Genomic DNA, 17246 nt, shown 5'->3' with positions numbered 1-17246 from the left:
AATGCAGGAATGTCAAAAGCAGATTGTAAAAAAGCTCTGGCAGGATTATTGTTTGGGTTTTTACTGTAGTATAGTAGTTTAAACCATGCAAAATTGTTTGGGTTTTTACTGTAGTATAGTAGTTTAAACCATGCAAAAGCATGGAGTGTTTTGAAGGGCTTGGGATGGTGTTTATCACAGCCAAGGAGAAAGCAACCCCCAAGGACCCCCACAGTTCTTTATCAGCAAGCTTTAGGAGGGAGGGAGCTCCAGGCATCCCATGACTGAATGCAATGTAAAGCCAAGCCCAGAAGAGCCTGGGTGGGGTTAGAGGTGCTTTCTTCCCACACGAAAAATGCTGGATATGTTTGTTTTAAAATTCAAGCCTGGATGACTTGTCCCAGGAAAGGCAGTGCCACCTGCACTCCTGCTCTCGGAGCCAAGCACCACATCACTGCTGGTTTAACCACTCTCTCCCTGGCATGGAGGTGGGCAGGGTGCAGTAGTCCAAACCATGGAGCCACCAGTGAACCTGAACCTGTAATTATTCCTCACTGGAAGCCCTGAAGGAAGATCTCCAGCAAGCCATGCCCATGACCATGGGACAGTGCACCAGGTGAGGCTGGAGCTGCTGGGTGGCTTTGGGGACTTGAGGCTGCCACAAGGGCCAGCTGCAGGCTGCTCCCAGCCCAGCCTGGGCAGCAAGAGGTTGGTGTGAGTGGCAGCACTGAAGCACTGAAGGCTGGGATGGGGCAATGAAGACCGGTCAGTGGGGAGAGGTTGGTGATGTCCCCACTGAGTTGTTTCGCTCATTTTGCTGCCCGACATGTCCAAATAGGGAGGATCCTCCTCAGTTGTCCTGTCAGCAGTTTCTCTGCAAGGTCTCACGTCTTCCTCAAGCTTGCTCCCTGCTGCCACAGGAATAATCCCTCAGGACATGTCTGTAATAGGCAAGAAGGTAACACAATACAGCAGCAGAACCACTGGCTTCAGTTCCCAAATGAGACCCCTCCACCAGAGAGCAATGGTTACTCTGGACGCTCTCCCCTTACAAGCTGTGCTGACTGGAGCAGAGCCAGCATCTCTCCAGAAATAGGGGGGCTGCCTTGCCTCTTGGCAATGAGCTCTCAGAGGCATCCCCTGTCCCTTCCCTGTGGGCTTGCAGGTGCTTGAGAATCGAGAGAAGCTTAATTTTTTCAGCCTCTCCTTTTCGCACTAAGCCACAGAACAGTCCTGGGCAGGGGAGCACCCATGGCGAGGGGCAGCTGGTACAACTACATGGTCCAGCTCCTTTGCATTCTGCTGGCTGGAGGCTGGGTTAAAAACAGGAGAGCAGACTCTGGATCCATCAGAGGGGATTTTCCAAAAGTGCTTGTCCTCTGATTCAGATTGCCAAAAGGTTTTTCAAAGGGGCTTTTCTTGAAAGTGATACAGAGCAGTCACTCCTTGAAGGCACTTTCAGAGAGTTCCTTCCACACTGCATTCCCAATGTCACTGTTGCACCTTCATTCTCCTGATTCTCCTGAGCTCCCATCTCTCCACAGGGACACTTTGACTCCCTACATGAGGATCCCCAGGACAAGCAGAATTAAGTTTTCCCAGGCTCACAGGGCTGCAGGTGGTGCTGCCTGAGGGACAGGGATGATAGCTGAGCACTGCTTGCTAATGGGCTTAAGTGTTCATTAATTACTACACGTGGGTATAGCAGGGCCAGCCCAGAGCTGGGCATTGCTGGCATTCAGCTCTGTGTGAAGTCAGGTACAGCCACTGGCTGGGGGAGACACAGCCTTGGGGACACCCCTGCCTTGGGGACACCCCTGCCTTGGGGACACCCCCCAGGCTGAGTAAGCTGAGCACTCTGCTTTGCAGCCTGACCCACAGCTGCTCCAGCAGCCAGACCCTTTCAAAGTCCACGGTCTGCAAAGTCCATTCCTGGGCTTTATTAAAGCAACTCTGCTTCAGAGCTGATCCTGCACAGTAGGCAAGCGCAGAGTCTGCATTCATCAGCCCTCCGAGGAGTAGGTGGGAGAGCCAGGTGTCTGCAGCTGGGCTTAAGAGACAGAAGTCATGACCCAAGAGCGACTGTGGCAGGTCCTGGATCCATCCTGGGGAGACGTCCGTGCCCTCTCGGCTCTGCTCTGCAGCTCAGCTGCAGCTGTGGTGCTTCTGAAATGGCTGGGAAGGAGGCAGGTCCAGCAGAAGATGGATGAGGCAAGGAGGTCTCGGCATCTGGCCGTGGAGAGAATGGAGAAGGCAGCTCGCAGGCTTAAACAAGAGGTAAATTTGGGGTATGTACAAGGAAGGGATTATAATTCAGATAACCAAAGAAATGGGGGAGCTCTGATCAATCCCTCTGTGAATGGTGGCTGGGGCACGGGCATGTTTTGGAGCATCACCAACCCAAGGTTTTGTGAGGGTCATCACCTTCCATTGCCTCAAAAGGCCCTCCCACAAAAGACAGTGTAAGTTAAGTATTTCTCAATACAGACCCATCGAGGAAATCCTGAGGATGAAAGAAAAATTGGAGCTTGGAACCTTCTCAATCAGGTCACCACCCCAGACCTCCCACCCCATTCTCCTCATCCATCCCTACTGCCAAGCCTTTCCTCTCCCATCCTCTTTCCTCTGCCCCTCCTTAGGGATCTGTCTGCCCCATCATCCTCAAAGTACAAGGGGTTCCACATCCTTCCAACATCTGCACATCAGTAACCAAAAGCCATTTCCTTCTGCCCATGCCCAGGTAAAGAAGCACCTGGATTTTAGGAGGTCACGACTTAGAATTGTCTTAAACCTAGAAGAAATACTTCCTGCTATTCTTTTCTTGGAAGGGAGGTTGCAAACAGCCCACGTGGTTTTTTTTTTCCCTTGTTAATGATAAATTTTGTAAAACTTTAGCTGGTTGAACTGCTATTCAGTGAGTTAGAGTTAGAAGGGGAGTGAAGGCCTATAAGAGAGTAAACAGAGACAGGTCTAACCACTCTTACAGGTTCATGCAACTCTCCAGTCAAGGTGCAGCTTTCTGCCTGCTTTGGTTTTGGCTTTATGAACTAAGACTCAGAAAATTCCCCATCTGTAAATTCCCTACTCCAGCACACACAGTGCTCTGTGGGAGGTCTGCATGTCTACAGGGCATATATCCTAGAATTTTCCACTCAAGGTGATTGCTGGGCAGATGTTAGAATTGGGTATTTGCAGCCTTAACCAACCTTTTCTGTGTTTTTCTTCCCTCTGTACCCAATTCTCCACCCTTTGCAGAACCCAGACACCCAGACCTCGCAAATCCTCTCACTGACAATGGTGGAGCTGGCAGAGAAGCTGAAGGAGGGGTCCCCGTCCCCAGAAAATGTCCTCTACTCCTACATGGACAAGGTGAATGATACCTCCAGCATGGCAGAGATGCTGCAGGGCTCTCCTACAGTGGGGCTTTCAAATTAAAATCAGCTCATTTGCTGAGAGAAGCAGCAATGCTGGGGATTACAATTTTTGGTACTGTTATGTCTGAAGGGTGGCTTACAGGCAAATAAGCAGGACAGAATCCAGGGCAGAAAAGCATCTCAGAAATAAACATGTAAAGATTATAGGTAAGATCTCAGTAATGCTGGTTTTGAGAAGGTTGAAAATTCAGCTTGAAAACTCAATATGTAATGTCTCCTTCCATGCATTCATCTGTCTTGCTGCTCTTCTCTGTCCTGGAGAGGCTTTGGAGGTGAATCGGGAGGTGAACTGTGTGACAGACTTCATTCATGAATGTGAGGATCAGCTGCAGAAACTGAAGACGCAAAAAGAGAAGGGGCTGCTCTATGGCATTCCCATCAGCATCAAGGACCACATTAACTGCAAGGTACATCCCCAGTTCCTCTGCCTTTTGCCGTGGGTCTGGGAACAGGCCAGCATGTCCCATCCTCATCAGGACTGGCTAAGAGTTCCCTCAGACAAGGATGTTCTGGATCCAATATTGTGGGGCCAGCAAACCTGCCCTTCTTATGATTAAAATTTTGGTTTCTGCAGAAACTTGTAACCTGTGCTGATCTGGTTTTCCCTGGGATAGTCAGGTCCTGTTTTGCCTCTAAGAAAAGTTAGGTGGGAGCTTTGCCACAAGAGGCATGACAAATTAGGTCTGCTTTTGTCACAGCTCCAAACAGCATCTCTCCTTTGAGCTTTGTTTCCCATTCCCAAGGGCCACATCTCCTCTGGAGGGATGGTGAAATTTCTGGGCCAAGTGAAGGAAGACGATAGCATCATTGTCCAAGTTCTAAAGCACCAGGGGGGAATCCCCTTTGTGAAAACCAACATCCCACAGACCATGATAAAGTAATGCCATGTTTGCCTTCATGGAAACACCATGACACGTGCCTCTTGCTGTCCAAGCTAATCAAGCATGTTAATTGCCTCCTTACTTTGATCTAAAATGATTTCTCTCATATTTGATGCCTCTTCCTTCTTAAATTCAGCTGTCTCAACAAATCTACTTCATGCCAATTCTACCTTAATTCCACACCCATCCCTGCACGATGCTCTATGCCCTGCATTTATGGTTTGCAGAGGCAGAAGTACCTCACTCACCTGCTGATTTTCCTCTCCCCAGCTACGACTGCAGCAACCTCATTTTTGGGCAGACATTGAACCCTTTCAACCCCCAGAAGAGCCCCGGGGGCTCCTCGGGAGGGGAGGCAGCTCTGATCGCAGGGGGAGGCTCCATCCTGGGCATGGGCTCAGATGTGGCTGGCAGCATCCGCCTGCCCTCCAGCTTCTGCAGGCTCTGCGGCCTCAAACCCACAGGCAACAGGATCAGGTACATCCCAGCTCCTGTCCTCTTCTTCCACCCACTGTGGAGGCTGCAAGGTGTCCCCCACAGTGCATCAAACTGTATTAGTGCCCGTGGTTTCCTCCAGGGTTAAGTTAGCATTGAACTTTCTCTGTTCATAACACAAGATGACTTCAATCTGTATCACAACAGCTGAAAGCAAATACTACAGGATGATCTCCTTTTCAGATGTTTGCCAGCCCTTGATTTGCTTGTAAGAGTTTTCTGATTATCAGAGGTGGTTTGCCCATAGATAAGGAGTTAGTTGCACCAGGGAAAAGAGATTAATAAATACTGTCCCTAGCATCTTCCAGACCATGTAAGTCTTCTTCATAGCTTAGGAGGTGTCGAGTCTTTGCTGGAACTTTTTTCTTCCTAGATTTGGTTGAGGGCAAATGGGAAGATTGCAACTCAGCATGGTGACTTGCCCTACAGCCTGCTGCTAATCTGCTTCTCCTATTATGTTCCCAGCACACAGGGAGTCGTTGGTGCTCTCATAGGAATACAATCAGGTGAGTCCATGATGATGTTACTACGTCAAACCTTTGCCTCTTACATCTCCAATCACTGAAATGCTAGCAAGCGTGCTAGCTCTGCTCTGTGCCTCACAGCCAGCCAAAGCAGTGACCTATTAAAACAGCCTCGTGTCATGGCACTTTGCACCATTTGTTCTGTTCCATGTGTTGGCTGAACCTCAGCAGGATGGAATCAGTGCAATGATGGAATGGAATCAGGAGTGCAATACGTGGCAGGAGAGGTGTGAGATGTGTATGCCAAAGGCCTAGGCTGTCTCACTGGAGATGCTGCCAGGAGACTGACAGCTTCAGCTGCTGCCAGGCAGCATTGGTGGGAAGGCTGCAGCCCTCTCTCCTCAGGACTGCAGAAGCCTGGCCCAGGAGGTCATTAGGCTCGTCAGGCTGCCTCTGCTCTGAGACTGACAGATGATTCCTGCTGGACCTCCTTGCTCGTTACACTCATTCCCCACTTCTTCTCCCTGACCTGAAACTCCCCCATGCTGGAGCCCCACCAGTAGCTCTGTGCCAGCACCAGCCCACCTGGCTGCAGCGACAGGCCCTTTGTGCTCGCAGTGACGGGCATGCTGGGGGCCCATGGCGAGGGACGTGCACAGCCTGGCCCTGTGCATGATGGCTCTGCTCTGCCAGGAGATGTTCCAGCTGGACCCCACCATGCCCCCCATCCCCTTCAACGAGCAGGTAAGGCTCAGAGGCACTCCCATGTCTCCACACGCCCAGCAACAAAGAACAATCTCTGGAAATTCCTAACCCAGTTTCATGTCCAAGATAGCAAAGGACACAGGGAAGCACACACCTTGGTGGACAGAGCGCACCCAGCATGAGTGACCCCAAGAAGCAGCCACACAGCAGGATTGGCAGGCAGGAGGTGCTGTGGAAAAGACCATACCAAGGACCATTGCTGCAGAGCTGTGCTCTGGACAGCACTGCTTTTCACCAGCCCTGTTCCTCCCACCATTCCCCCAACCCAGGAGAGCTCAGCTGGTGCCTCCCTGAGCCCGGGGAGCAGCCCAGTCTTGCTCTTCTCCTGGGTGCAACCATGGCTCCTCTTCTCACAGGTTTACACCAGGTCAAAGCCTCTTGGCATCGGGTATTCCAGCCCTCGCCTAGCATGAAACGGGCTGTCCAGCACACGAGGAAGCTCCTCCAGGATGCAGGGCATGCGGTGGGTGTCCATGCCTGTGGTTTTCTGGAGCTCTTACCCTGCTCCTAACAAAGTCTGGATAAATTACTTTCCATCTCCACTATTGCTCCCTGTAAAAGAGAAAGGCAAATGCAACAGCTTGTTTTCTAAACTGCAGTGATCTTGCTTGTAGTTCTGGCCTAGCAGACGTGATAATTATGCTCAGATATCTGCACGTCGCCCCAAGCACTGTTGTTTCCATCGTGCTTGGTGTTCCCATAAATATCAAATTCAAAACAGTTTCAGTGATCCCTCAGCTGTTAAACACAGCTTGTAGATTTCTTAGTGGGTAAGTGGGAAGGAGGTTGGAGCAGTTGACCCTCCAGGGACTTATTTTAGCCTACATTTTTCTGTGGTTCCACCAGTGGAAATTTCTGTATGGTAGCTGCTCCAATGATGCAAAACAATTTGAAGAAGATTTAAAATTGGTGGTTTAAAGTTTCTAAGAATTCTTCTCGAAGAGTGTGGAGGAGTGGAGCCTCTGCCAGGTCCCAGTATGTATTAATGCCTTGCATAGGGCTAATGGGAAAGGACATCAGGCAGATGAAAATGAGGCCATGCTGTCCTAGAGCAGCCAAGGAAGGTGTAAGTTTCCCACCACTTCCCACTGACCTCTGGTGACCACTGGTGAGGCAGGGAGGCTCACAGAGGGCTCTCTGAGTCATTCACCTTTGCTGCCTCTTGGACAGGGATGGTTTTCTTGCAGCTTGTTCCCTTTGCCCCACCAAAGATTGGCTACATGGTGGATGAGCTGTTCACCACAGGGATTTTCTCCGATGGGGCCGCCCACCTGGTGGACTGCTTGTGAGTAAAACCCCATTGCTGTGTGGGCTGTGAAACCTGCAACTGTGAGGCCAGTGGCTGCATCCAGAGCATGCAGACTGAATAATGAGCAGCAGAGGAGCAGTTTCTGGCAGGGTGGCTCTAGCACGAGCAGCAGGCAGCTCACACACACAGCTAACATGCTGGGTGCCCACCCAGCCACTCTCTCACCTCAGCATGCCCAGGGCTGTGCATGACCCCACCACTGCAAAGCCCCCCAGAACTTTTATGGCCCTGATGACACAGGCAGTGAAGTACTGATTTATCTGTCACTTTTGCCATGAACATTTATACCTCAGCATTTATTGCTCAGTGTTTTCTGTTGAAATGGGCAGATTTTTTTCTTCTAGCAACTCCCCTCCAACCCTACTTTGGGAGCAGCGCTGTTCCTATTGCTCTGTGACTTGTCTACAGGTGACTTGTCCTGACTTTTTCCCTCTCTGCTCTTCCAGCAAAGGAGACATCGTGGATCCCAACCTGAAATCCCAGTACAATACTTACAGGCTTCCTGCTGTGGTGAAAAGGATCTTGGCTATCATGTTGAAACTCATAATAAGTGTGTGGATGTGTCTCACCTGTGTTATAGGAGATCTGCAAGGTGGGGAGGTTTCCTTGTGCAGGGAGGTAAGTTGTACCACCCAGGAATGCTTGGCTGCTTCATGTTAATTGCCTGATGGGCTTCATAATGAAATACATTTGATTCTTAAACCCAAGCTGAACTTATCAAGTGAGTTTGACAGCCTTTTATGGGAGTTTTGCATGGGGCGGTTGAAATATGATCCTTTCTCAGAAAACCTGTGAGCATATGGCCCTTCCAGCAATGAGCTCCAGGAGAATGGATATCACTAGCAAGGATCCAAACAGCCTTCCCACATCCAGAAAATTATTTCCAGGACTAATAGTGTGGTCTAGAGCCTTTTTTTGCATGAGTTGTAGTGATTAAATGTGTAAATTATTGTGGGAGTAAACCCTCTTCACTGGAACTGGCCTGTCCTTCAGAGCCACTTCTGCTAGGACAAGACAGATGCCCAAAATGCAGTCACAGGGTAGCCAGCTACTCCAGCTGCATTGTTGTTGACTAAACCCAAGTTTTTCTCTTTCCTCCAAAAGTACCCACGAATTGCTCAGGATCTCAGCACTCTCTGTGGAGTGGGGTAAGACACACTGGGATACCTCTGGAGAAGGGGGATGTGCTTGGCTGTGCCCACCCACTCATGCAGGTAGATGGCAGCTGGCTGTGCAAAGCCCTGCCACAGAGCTGTGTGGCACAGGCTGAGCCAGGTGGGTGTGTGCTGCCTCTGCACCACCTGGGCTCAGCACTGGCTTATCCAGGGCTTCTCAGCCAGATGGTGTTTAAGAGCTTAAGGATCCTCAGAGTGACAGGGCTAGGATGACTCCCTGGAGATCAGCACAGGGAGATAAGGGCTGTTTTCCCTGTCTGGGTGGTCCCCAGAGCATCACATGCCAAGTTAATGCAGAGGTCTCTGCTGGCACATGCAGTGTGGTGTGAGGTGCCTGCACCTCCAAAAGAGGCGCAGACAGACCAAACTGGTAGCAAATGAATGTAGAATACTGATTTTTATCCAGGTCTTCTGGCATGCTTTAACAAAAGCTCTTTTGATGCACCTGTAAGCATGTGTGCACCAGGGGATCAGCTGGGTGGTACCATTGCTTGTTCCCAGAAAGGTCATGCAGTTACCCTAAAAATGAGCTGTCTGTGCATTTTCTTAGTTGTTTTCTGTTGCCACAGTCACAAAGCTCATTAATTCTGCCACCTTTCCAGATCTGCCAAAAACCTCTGGGATCAGCATGGAGCAGTGGCAGTAATGTGGCTTTATTTTTTTTTACTATACTGAGTGGTCTCCAAAGTTTCTAAGCAATTGCTTTGCACTCTGTGATGGACTTGGGGTTGGAAATTATTCACTATAGTTTGCCCTGCACTGTCTAAGAAAAAACAGCATAGAACAAGCCACTAAAGATGAGGCTTCACTTTGTCTTTTCTGTCTCTTGTTGTGAATTCTGCATTTCAGGTATTAAGTGTTACTGTCCTGACCTAAGGCCATTCTTGAACTATCAAGCAGAGATATTAGAAGTCAAAAATTTTGTATATGAACTCTGTGACTTAGGTAGCTTCCTTATGAACTCATTTGAGATCAGGAACCTCAGACAGGAAGCTTTTTCCTGGACAACTGCATCCAGTGCTGCCACAAGCTGACCCGGTTCCTCTTTTAAACCAGCTGAGTTTTATGCTTCAATTTGGTTTTATTGACTGCCTCCTCTTATCTCTGCTCTGATGGTTGAAAACCATCTTGTTTCCTTTGCTCTTTACTCCCTTCTAGTTTATCCTTATTTTATTTTTGTCCTTGGGTTTAAATAGCACCTCTCCTCTCTGGTATTTTCCGCTGCCTCTGTCTATTTATAGAGAGTATCCTCTTTCAGATGGTGTTTTGCAACGCTGAAGAGGCTGTTTTGGTGTCCTCCCACAAGCCAGGATCTGTGTTCCCTGGGACACCCTCACAATCCTCCCCAAGGAGAAGCATCCCCCCAGCCTGCACCACCAGCCTCTGTCAGTGCCACTCTCTCCATGGATGTGCACTGTGGTCTGACAAATTATAGGGCAGAGGAAAAACTCCTAAAAAGCTGCCTTGTCACTGGTAGGAGTGCTTGAAAATGAAATGGGAATCGGGTTTTTTTTAAGGTAAAAACAGTTTCCTCTACCATTTCTGGAAAAAAAAGACCCACGGAGCCAAACCCAACAAATTAACATAGAAAAACCAAGACAAACCAACAAAACACACAAAAAAGAGCCACCACAAAACCAACCAAACAAACAAAAACCAAACCAAAAAAGGAAAAAAGAAAACATTTTAGAAGGTTTGATGGTTTCAGAGATATTTTGAATTGTTGCAGTTCAGTGAAACCATATTCACTTGTTTTCATCTACTGCAAACAAGAGCTGATTCAAAACTTTGGCTAGTGACCAGCTTTTCTCTCAGGGAAAAAAAAAATCAGGTTAGCTGCAGTGACTGTATTTCCTGGAAACACATCTCATTTGTTGAACTTTCAGCAGGAAGGATCTCAGACTGCAGGTGGAAATTGAGGTCAGACTAAATAATAGCCCCGAGGCCAGGCCTTTTGTGAGAGAGCTGGAAGGCTCTTGTACAGAACACTTGCTGTGAAAGGGTTGTGCAGGACGGGGGCTGGGCCATGGCACAGATGTGTCCCTGTAGCCAGAAAACGGCTGCAGAAACACTGTGGTTCCATCTGTGTCCATTTGCTAAGACAAAGTGGGGCATCTCTTTGGGGATGGATTCACTCATTGCCTGATGTTCAGCAAAGCTGGGGTAAACCAGACTACAAATCCGGGTCTCTCTTGGAGCTGCAGTACAATCCTGAAGCTGTGCCTCCTGTGTTGTGGAGGATGTCCTGGGGCTTGCCCAAATGTCTCTTGCTCTTTCCTTTCCTTACCTGTATCCTCAAGCAGAATGAAAGAAGGTTTTGTGGAAGTATTTTGGCATCAAGTCTTTTAATACTTATACCAGAATAACAAAAGCTTTTAGGAAATGTGACTTTTTAGTCATCCAAACAAACTGCTGTTGATCTCCATTCGATATAATTCTAAAGCAAAGCTGTTCATGGAAAGGATTGGGTTAATACTCAAACAAATCAGTTCTGAGCCACACACCTAGCATTAATGTCTAGGTCTGGGCAGCACATGGTATTCTGACAGGAAACCTAAAAATGGAAGAACGAGCTCCCTTGACCCTTTCAAAGCACAGTTCAGATTTTATCTTAAGTAATGTTTTTATTGTATCCAGGAAGGCTTTCTCCCTCCTCTTCCTCTGTGTCAGCATTGATCTGCCACTGCTGTCCAACAGACACATCTGTTATCTTCTGTGCCTTTCCTTCCAGGCTTACCGCACTGAGTTCATCACCAAGTGGAGGCAGCTAAGGCTGGATGTGATCCTTTGTCCCGTGCTGGGGACAGCCTTCAACCACGGCTACGCTTGGAAGCTCTTTGGTAATGTCCCCTGAGGAGCCTCTGCACACACCCACGGTCGTGTTTGTGGGCAGAGCTGCAGCAGGACACTTGAGTCCCGTGGACATTCTCCAAACCATGCACGGTGCTGGCTCTTCCCTCTGGGAGAAAGCAAAGGAGAGGCCTCTGGGTGGGTTTTCTCACACCTCCACCTCATCTGAGCTGAAGATGCTTGGATAATTCTGGGGCAGCACTAAGTGTTCCCTTTGTCCCAGTTGTTTATTGGTGAGTTTTCCCTGTTTTTCTGCTGCAGAAAGCCCCAGAGCTGCTCCTGCAGCAGAGAGTGGCAGCGAGGACAGCTGTGGTAGATTTTGGTACAAGACCAGGCTCTTTTGGATGCAGCTGTCTCACATTTCCCAAGACTCGGCAGACAGCAGGAAGGCTCAGTGTGTGTGACATGCAGAAAAAGGCCTTTTTTAGAGCTTCCAGCAAACAGTCAGGGTCCTCCATCCCTCTAGCACTGATCTTTTGGGATCCAAAATCCCCATGGTGATGTTACATAACTGGACATCAGGAATATCTTCCAAAGGTAGCTGGGATTTTCCCCCAGGGATAGATGCAGACTCTGAATTGGTCCCTCGCAGAGTACATCTAATCTCCACACGAGTGACAGGTGAAGGCACAGGTCACTCTGCTCTCTGTCACTCAAACCTCTCCATCAAAAGTCCCTTTGAAGCAGCATGTTTTCAGGGCCTCCTCTGGACCAGCAACTCCAGTCTGCAATTCCTGCAACTCAGGTTACCATCTGAAGGTCATTGCTGGCCCAGCACATTAAATTTTGCCATTTTGCATGCTCTGTTCCAGCTGCAAGCTCCTACACCAATCTGTACAATGTGTTGAACTTCCCTGCTGGGGTGGTGGCGGTCAGCACGGTCACGAGAGCCAACAAAGAAGAACTGAAGCACTACCGAGGGCACCACAGAGACCCCTGGGACAAGAGGCTGAGAGAGGTCAGCAGGAAAAGAGCTCAAGTCTTAGAACCAGCAGAGTGACACCTCTGGGACATGGTCCCAAGGCTTGTCTACATCTCCAGTGAGAGTGTGGACAAGCCAGAGCTTGTTTAGCAGCGCAGTTTGCACCCGCTGTTTCAGCACCCCGTGGTGCAGCAGGGCTGGTGTTTGTCAGCCCGGCAGCTGTGCCCTCGCTTGCCTTCCTCTGCCCTCCCTTCCTGCAGTGTCCCATGCCTGCCCCAGTGCCCTGACTCAGCAGTGGCCTGAACTTTTGCAGGCTGTGGAAGGAGCCGTGGGGCTGCCCGTGGCCGTGCAGTGCGTGGCTCTGCGTGGCAGGAGGAGCCGTGCCCGCGCTTCATGAAGGAGGTGGAGGCTCTTGCCCGTGGCATGAAGAGAAACGTGTGATTCCTGGGAGCCAGCCTCCAGTGTGATGGCTTTTCATTCCCTGCCCTTCACTCCAGCCCTCTTACCTGATATGAAGCAAAGGAGATAGTGAGTTGAAAACTCTGAAGTAATGTTTTAATAAAGTGGCACTAAATTCTGTTTAAAAATAGTCTGCAAAAATCTCATCTCAGTCTAAATTGTCCTTCATTGTTAAATTGAGTCAAAAAAAACAAAAGAAAAGAGTTAATGCTGCACCAAAGGGATTCAATAACAACAGTTTAATATTATTTGTTATAGCATGTGAGACCAAAGAGCTTTTTATTGCAATATTTTACTTCCAGCAGTGGGCAGGAGCAGATGTTTGTGGGAGAGTATAACCTGGTAAGTGCAGGATTCCCTCTCTGGCTGTGCCATTGTTTGGCCAAGAGACTTTTTGACAAAGACTTGCAGTCAGCCCATGGGTTTAAATAGCTGCCAAGAGAGCTCTCCTTCACAAACTTGTCCCCTTGCTGAACTCATTTGCTGTCAAGATCTCCACACCATCCAGCACTTTAGCTGTGCAGAGTGTACTGCGAAGCTTAATGTTCTCTGTTTAACCAAAAGCTGAGAGAAATGTTAATATCTGTCATCACTCCTGTTCCTCATTATTTCTTCCAGTTAAGAAATGGGAAAAGATGGGGATTTATTGCCTACAAACACTTCAGGGAAAATGAGAAAACATTTCTGTGGCTACACTTAGGCCACTCCACTGTTTGGTGCTTCCAGCAGCACCGTGACAATCGTGTGCTGTTTCTTGACCCATCCTTCACTCTCAAGGTGGAAGAAGAGGCTGGAGGACAAAGGGGGAAAGATGAAGGAGATGCTTTGAATAAACAAGTGTGTGTTGAAATAAGGCACGATCATTAGCAATGCTCATTAGGGTGACTCCTTCCCCAAGCCTGCCGGAACAGAGAAGGAGTGACACTGCCCTTGGTGTTCATCTGCCTCCCCGGGGCTGTGCAGGGATGCTGCAGTCATCCAGCTGCCTCCCGTGGCCAGCAGCGGGTCTGAGTCACACGGGGAGCAGACAGTCACGAAGCCTGAGTCACCAGCCTCTGATCCGTGCGGAGCCGGGAGAAGCTCCGTGGCACACCCTGCTCCGAGGAGATGCCCTGCCTCTGCAGGATTGCTGCTGGGGGCACCAGCCACCGAGCCCCGGTCTGGGGGCAGCCTGTGGAATGACCGTGACCCTCTTAGGCCAGGAGCAAAGGGTCTTTAGCTGTCCTCTCAAAGGGAAGACGGGAGCTCTCCATTAAATAAGAAATCTGGCCAGGTAGCATCCCTGGCTAGACCTGAGCACGCACAGACCTTGTTTTGCAAGGAAAGATCTGTGTCCTTCACTCCTGTATCTCTCCATATCTTTGCAAGGCTGAACCAAGTGAAAAAGTCCTGTTTCTACAAGGAATTTCTCCAGGCATACTTGTGCTATGCATTCCAGCTGCTCCTTGTGGATGGCTCTAGAAGGGGTTTGCTGCTCCTCCCACTCTCCTCTCTCCTGCCTCCAGCCAGTCACTAGATCTCAGGATCCTGCAGCACTCACTCCCAGACCCAGCAGCCAAAGGGAATTTCTCCCTATGATCCAGCAGATGCTGAAGTAGAGAGCATGGATGCTCAGATAACACTCTCCTGGCACTGAAGTGGATGAGGTAGAGAAAACATCCAGAAGAATGTTGAAAGCATGTAAGGGAAATAAGATACATATTTGGACCTGTCTTAGTGGTCTGTTCAGTAATTTACAGGTCAGGTAAATGCCTCAGCTGGGCAGACAGCAAAGCACCTTCCTGGGTAAAATGTAGGGCCCTTCTCCAGCCAGGCTGTTCATGACATCAGTTGCCATTGCTGCATAAATGTAGGGGAAGGTGGGGAGGGTGATGCTGAGAGCAGTCTGGTGACGTCAGGTGCTGAAACACTAGCAAAGAAAGGCCTTTAGCAGGGCATAACTTCAAGTTTTCGGGAGAGTTCTTCCTCCAGGCCTCCTCCAAGCTGGAAAAAGAATGTCAGCCCCTTCCACACCCACCAGCACAGTGCTGCTGCTGCAGCTCCTTCAGCAGGAGCTTTGGCTCGGGCTGGGCAGCCCTTGCCACCCTGCACCATGTGTTTGCAGAGTGCTTGTCCAGCTGCCTAGCACTGACCAAAGTCCAGCCTTTGGTCTGTCCCAGAGAATTATGTACAAATGCTGCTTTGGCCAAAAGGGCTTTGTTTTTACTAGTTTCTTTCATCTTCACAATACCCTGGTTGTGGTCTTTGATCCTTTTTTCTCCTCCCTCTTGATTTTAATAATTTAAATCTGCCCTCCTTAATCCACCTTTCATTCTGTGGCCAGATAAATAACCAAGCAAGGCTGAGAGATTGAGGCATCAGAAAATCCAGGGGTTTTATTTGGTTTTACTTTATTTTGCAGGACTTTTTCTTTAGTTTGCAGTTCACATTGTTGCATAATCACAACACCAGAAGCAAATAAAACACCCTTGAAGGACTTACACCAACAGAACATGAGTGATTAGAAGGGGTCAGTTGTCCCCTTACAGTATCCAAAGTACACAGAGCTCTCTATGTAGCAGGCAGTGGCAGAGAAAATTAGGGACACAAACATTCCGAGGATCCCAAATATTCACTTCAAAGAAGTTTCAAGGAAGGTGGTAGTTGAAGAAGCTTAAAGCAAATGTTCAAAAAGCAGGTGAAACAAAACACCTGAACGTAACAATGCTCACCCTTGAAACACACAAAAAAAGCAAGAATTGGGATTGGTAAATCTTTCACTCTAAAACAGCTGTTTACTGCACAAATCCTCACCCCTCCAAGCAGGGTCTCAATCTGCTTGCTCTTTGTTTTGTTTTCTTTCCTGTTACAGTTCACCAGCTTCCCACATTCCCTGCTTGCCCATGGGAGACCAGTGAAAGCCCAGGTTCCTGCTGTAAGATTTGTGCCCAGTCAGGGAGCAGCTGGGAACATCCCAGTCCCTCACCATCAGGGCACTAAAGTCACAGCTGTCACTCAGTGGGGACAGACCTGTGCAAGACACCAGACATGATGGAAGAAATAGGAATGCTCCTGGACTTCTGGTGAACTACTAACAGCTCTCTGCAGCACCTTTCTGATCATGTCTCTGCCTTGCTGGACAAGTTCTAAGTAAGATTCATACAGCTTGGCTATGGAAAATCTGAAGAAAAATAGTGCAATACCCATAAAAATGGGGAAAATGTAGGGATGGTCAGAAGAGAAAGCAGCCCCTGCTGTCAGAGGTCTGAGGGTTGCCATGGGACTTCTCTCTTCCCATCCTATCACAGTGTATTCAGGAAAAGCCAGCAGGGTCCTGGCTGAGCAACGTGAAAAAGGGTTATTAGGGACAGACCCTCCCCTCTCAACTGATGTCCTTGGTGTTTGGAAAGTTGCAGCTTAGGTAGGAGAAAGCTGCTAGCTGTTATGTTCTGTGAGTGCTGGTGGAGTTGGACTGGAACTGAGGAAAGTGTTGTGATTCCAAAGGATATTCCAGGCTGAAATGAGTCAGAAACTGGAGCGTTCCCAGAAAACATTTATTCAGCCCTCTGAACCAACTTGAACAAATTCCCCAGAGGGGCCCAGCCCATTTCACTATGATTTCGGTATTTTGTAAAATGTCTTTAAAATTCTTTCAGAGCAGTATAGTTAATGTGCCTCATTTTGCAAATAGTTTTAAAAAGAGCATCAGAGTGTTTTGGTTACAAATACATGAACACAAGACACAGCCGTCAGGATTTATTCTTTGTCATTTCAATCAAAAGGGGGTCAAAGCTGACAAAAATATTTCTTAGCAATTTAGGGAAAAACCAGTTCAGTTATAAGAATTTCGGAAAAGGCCCAGCCTGCTTGAGAGCTGAACCTGCTGACAGTGAATCAGTGCAGTTTGGCTCTTGCAAGCAAAGATGATGCAGGTCTTGCTGGGAACAGGAGGGGACTCTCTGACTTGGTTTAACTGCCTTTTTCAGGGATGGTCAAAGTGAAGGGCATGTTGTGGATGCCACAATGAAATCCCAGACCAGCTCTTACAGCTGGTCCCAGACACAGCTCTTCTCCTTGTGAAAAGGGTCATGGCTTTCATCTGAACTCCACTAGTGGGTTTGATCTTGGTCTTGGATCAATTCAAGTGACAAAATCAACATGGAGAAGTGCATATTGACCTGCGAGTCAGGCTGGTCTGTCTCCTCTGCTGTGGACTTGAGATTTGACTTGGGGCATCCCTCTTTAGATTCCCTCCTTTAGATTCCCTCAGATTTGTGGCCTTGTGGTGGCAGGAGGAGCCACACCTCAGACTCATGAAGGATGTGGAAATGCTGGCACATTGATAGGAGAAGGGTTTTCCCCAGCAGCATCCGGCCATCTGAAAATGCAGCTGTGCCTGCTGAAAAATGTGCCCTTTGAAATGCCAAGTCAGTCCAGACACAGCTGTGTCTGTCTGTGTTAACCATTTACCAAGTGTCTAAGGGGCAGGGTTGGGGCACAGATCCCAGAGCACAGACGGATGTGGGAAGCAGAT

The 17246-nt window shown here is 48.7% G+C and overlaps 1 protein-coding gene across 1 annotated transcript; it reads left to right on the top strand.

The window, feature by feature from the left end:
* Window positions 1-1972: 1972 nt before the first annotated feature.
* Window positions 1973-12901, top strand: LOC137479007 (vitamin D3 hydroxylase-associated protein-like). The gene is given in 16 exon segments (XM_068199173.1): window positions 1973-2256; window positions 3235-3348; window positions 3677-3820; window positions 4157-4290; window positions 4565-4874; window positions 5887-5997; window positions 6375-6408; window positions 6411-6481; window positions 7206-7303; window positions 7774-7879; window positions 8432-8475; window positions 9105-9144; window positions 11234-11342; window positions 12165-12310; window positions 12588-12636; window positions 12639-12901. Coding segments are annotated over 16 exon segments (1797 nt in total). The 5' UTR covers window positions 1973-2046; the 3' UTR covers window positions 12716-12901.
* Window positions 12902-17246: the final 4345 nt, after the last annotated feature.

The sequence above is a fragment of the Anomalospiza imberbis genome, chromosome 9 (genome assembly GCF_031753505.1).
Source record: "Anomalospiza imberbis isolate Cuckoo-Finch-1a 21T00152 chromosome 9, ASM3175350v1, whole genome shotgun sequence".
In the NCBI taxonomy this organism is placed as follows: domain Eukaryota; kingdom Metazoa; phylum Chordata; class Aves; order Passeriformes; family Viduidae; genus Anomalospiza; species Anomalospiza imberbis.
The sequence above is the reverse complement of the archived record's forward strand: the minus strand, read 5'-3'. Positions and strand labels throughout refer to the sequence as shown.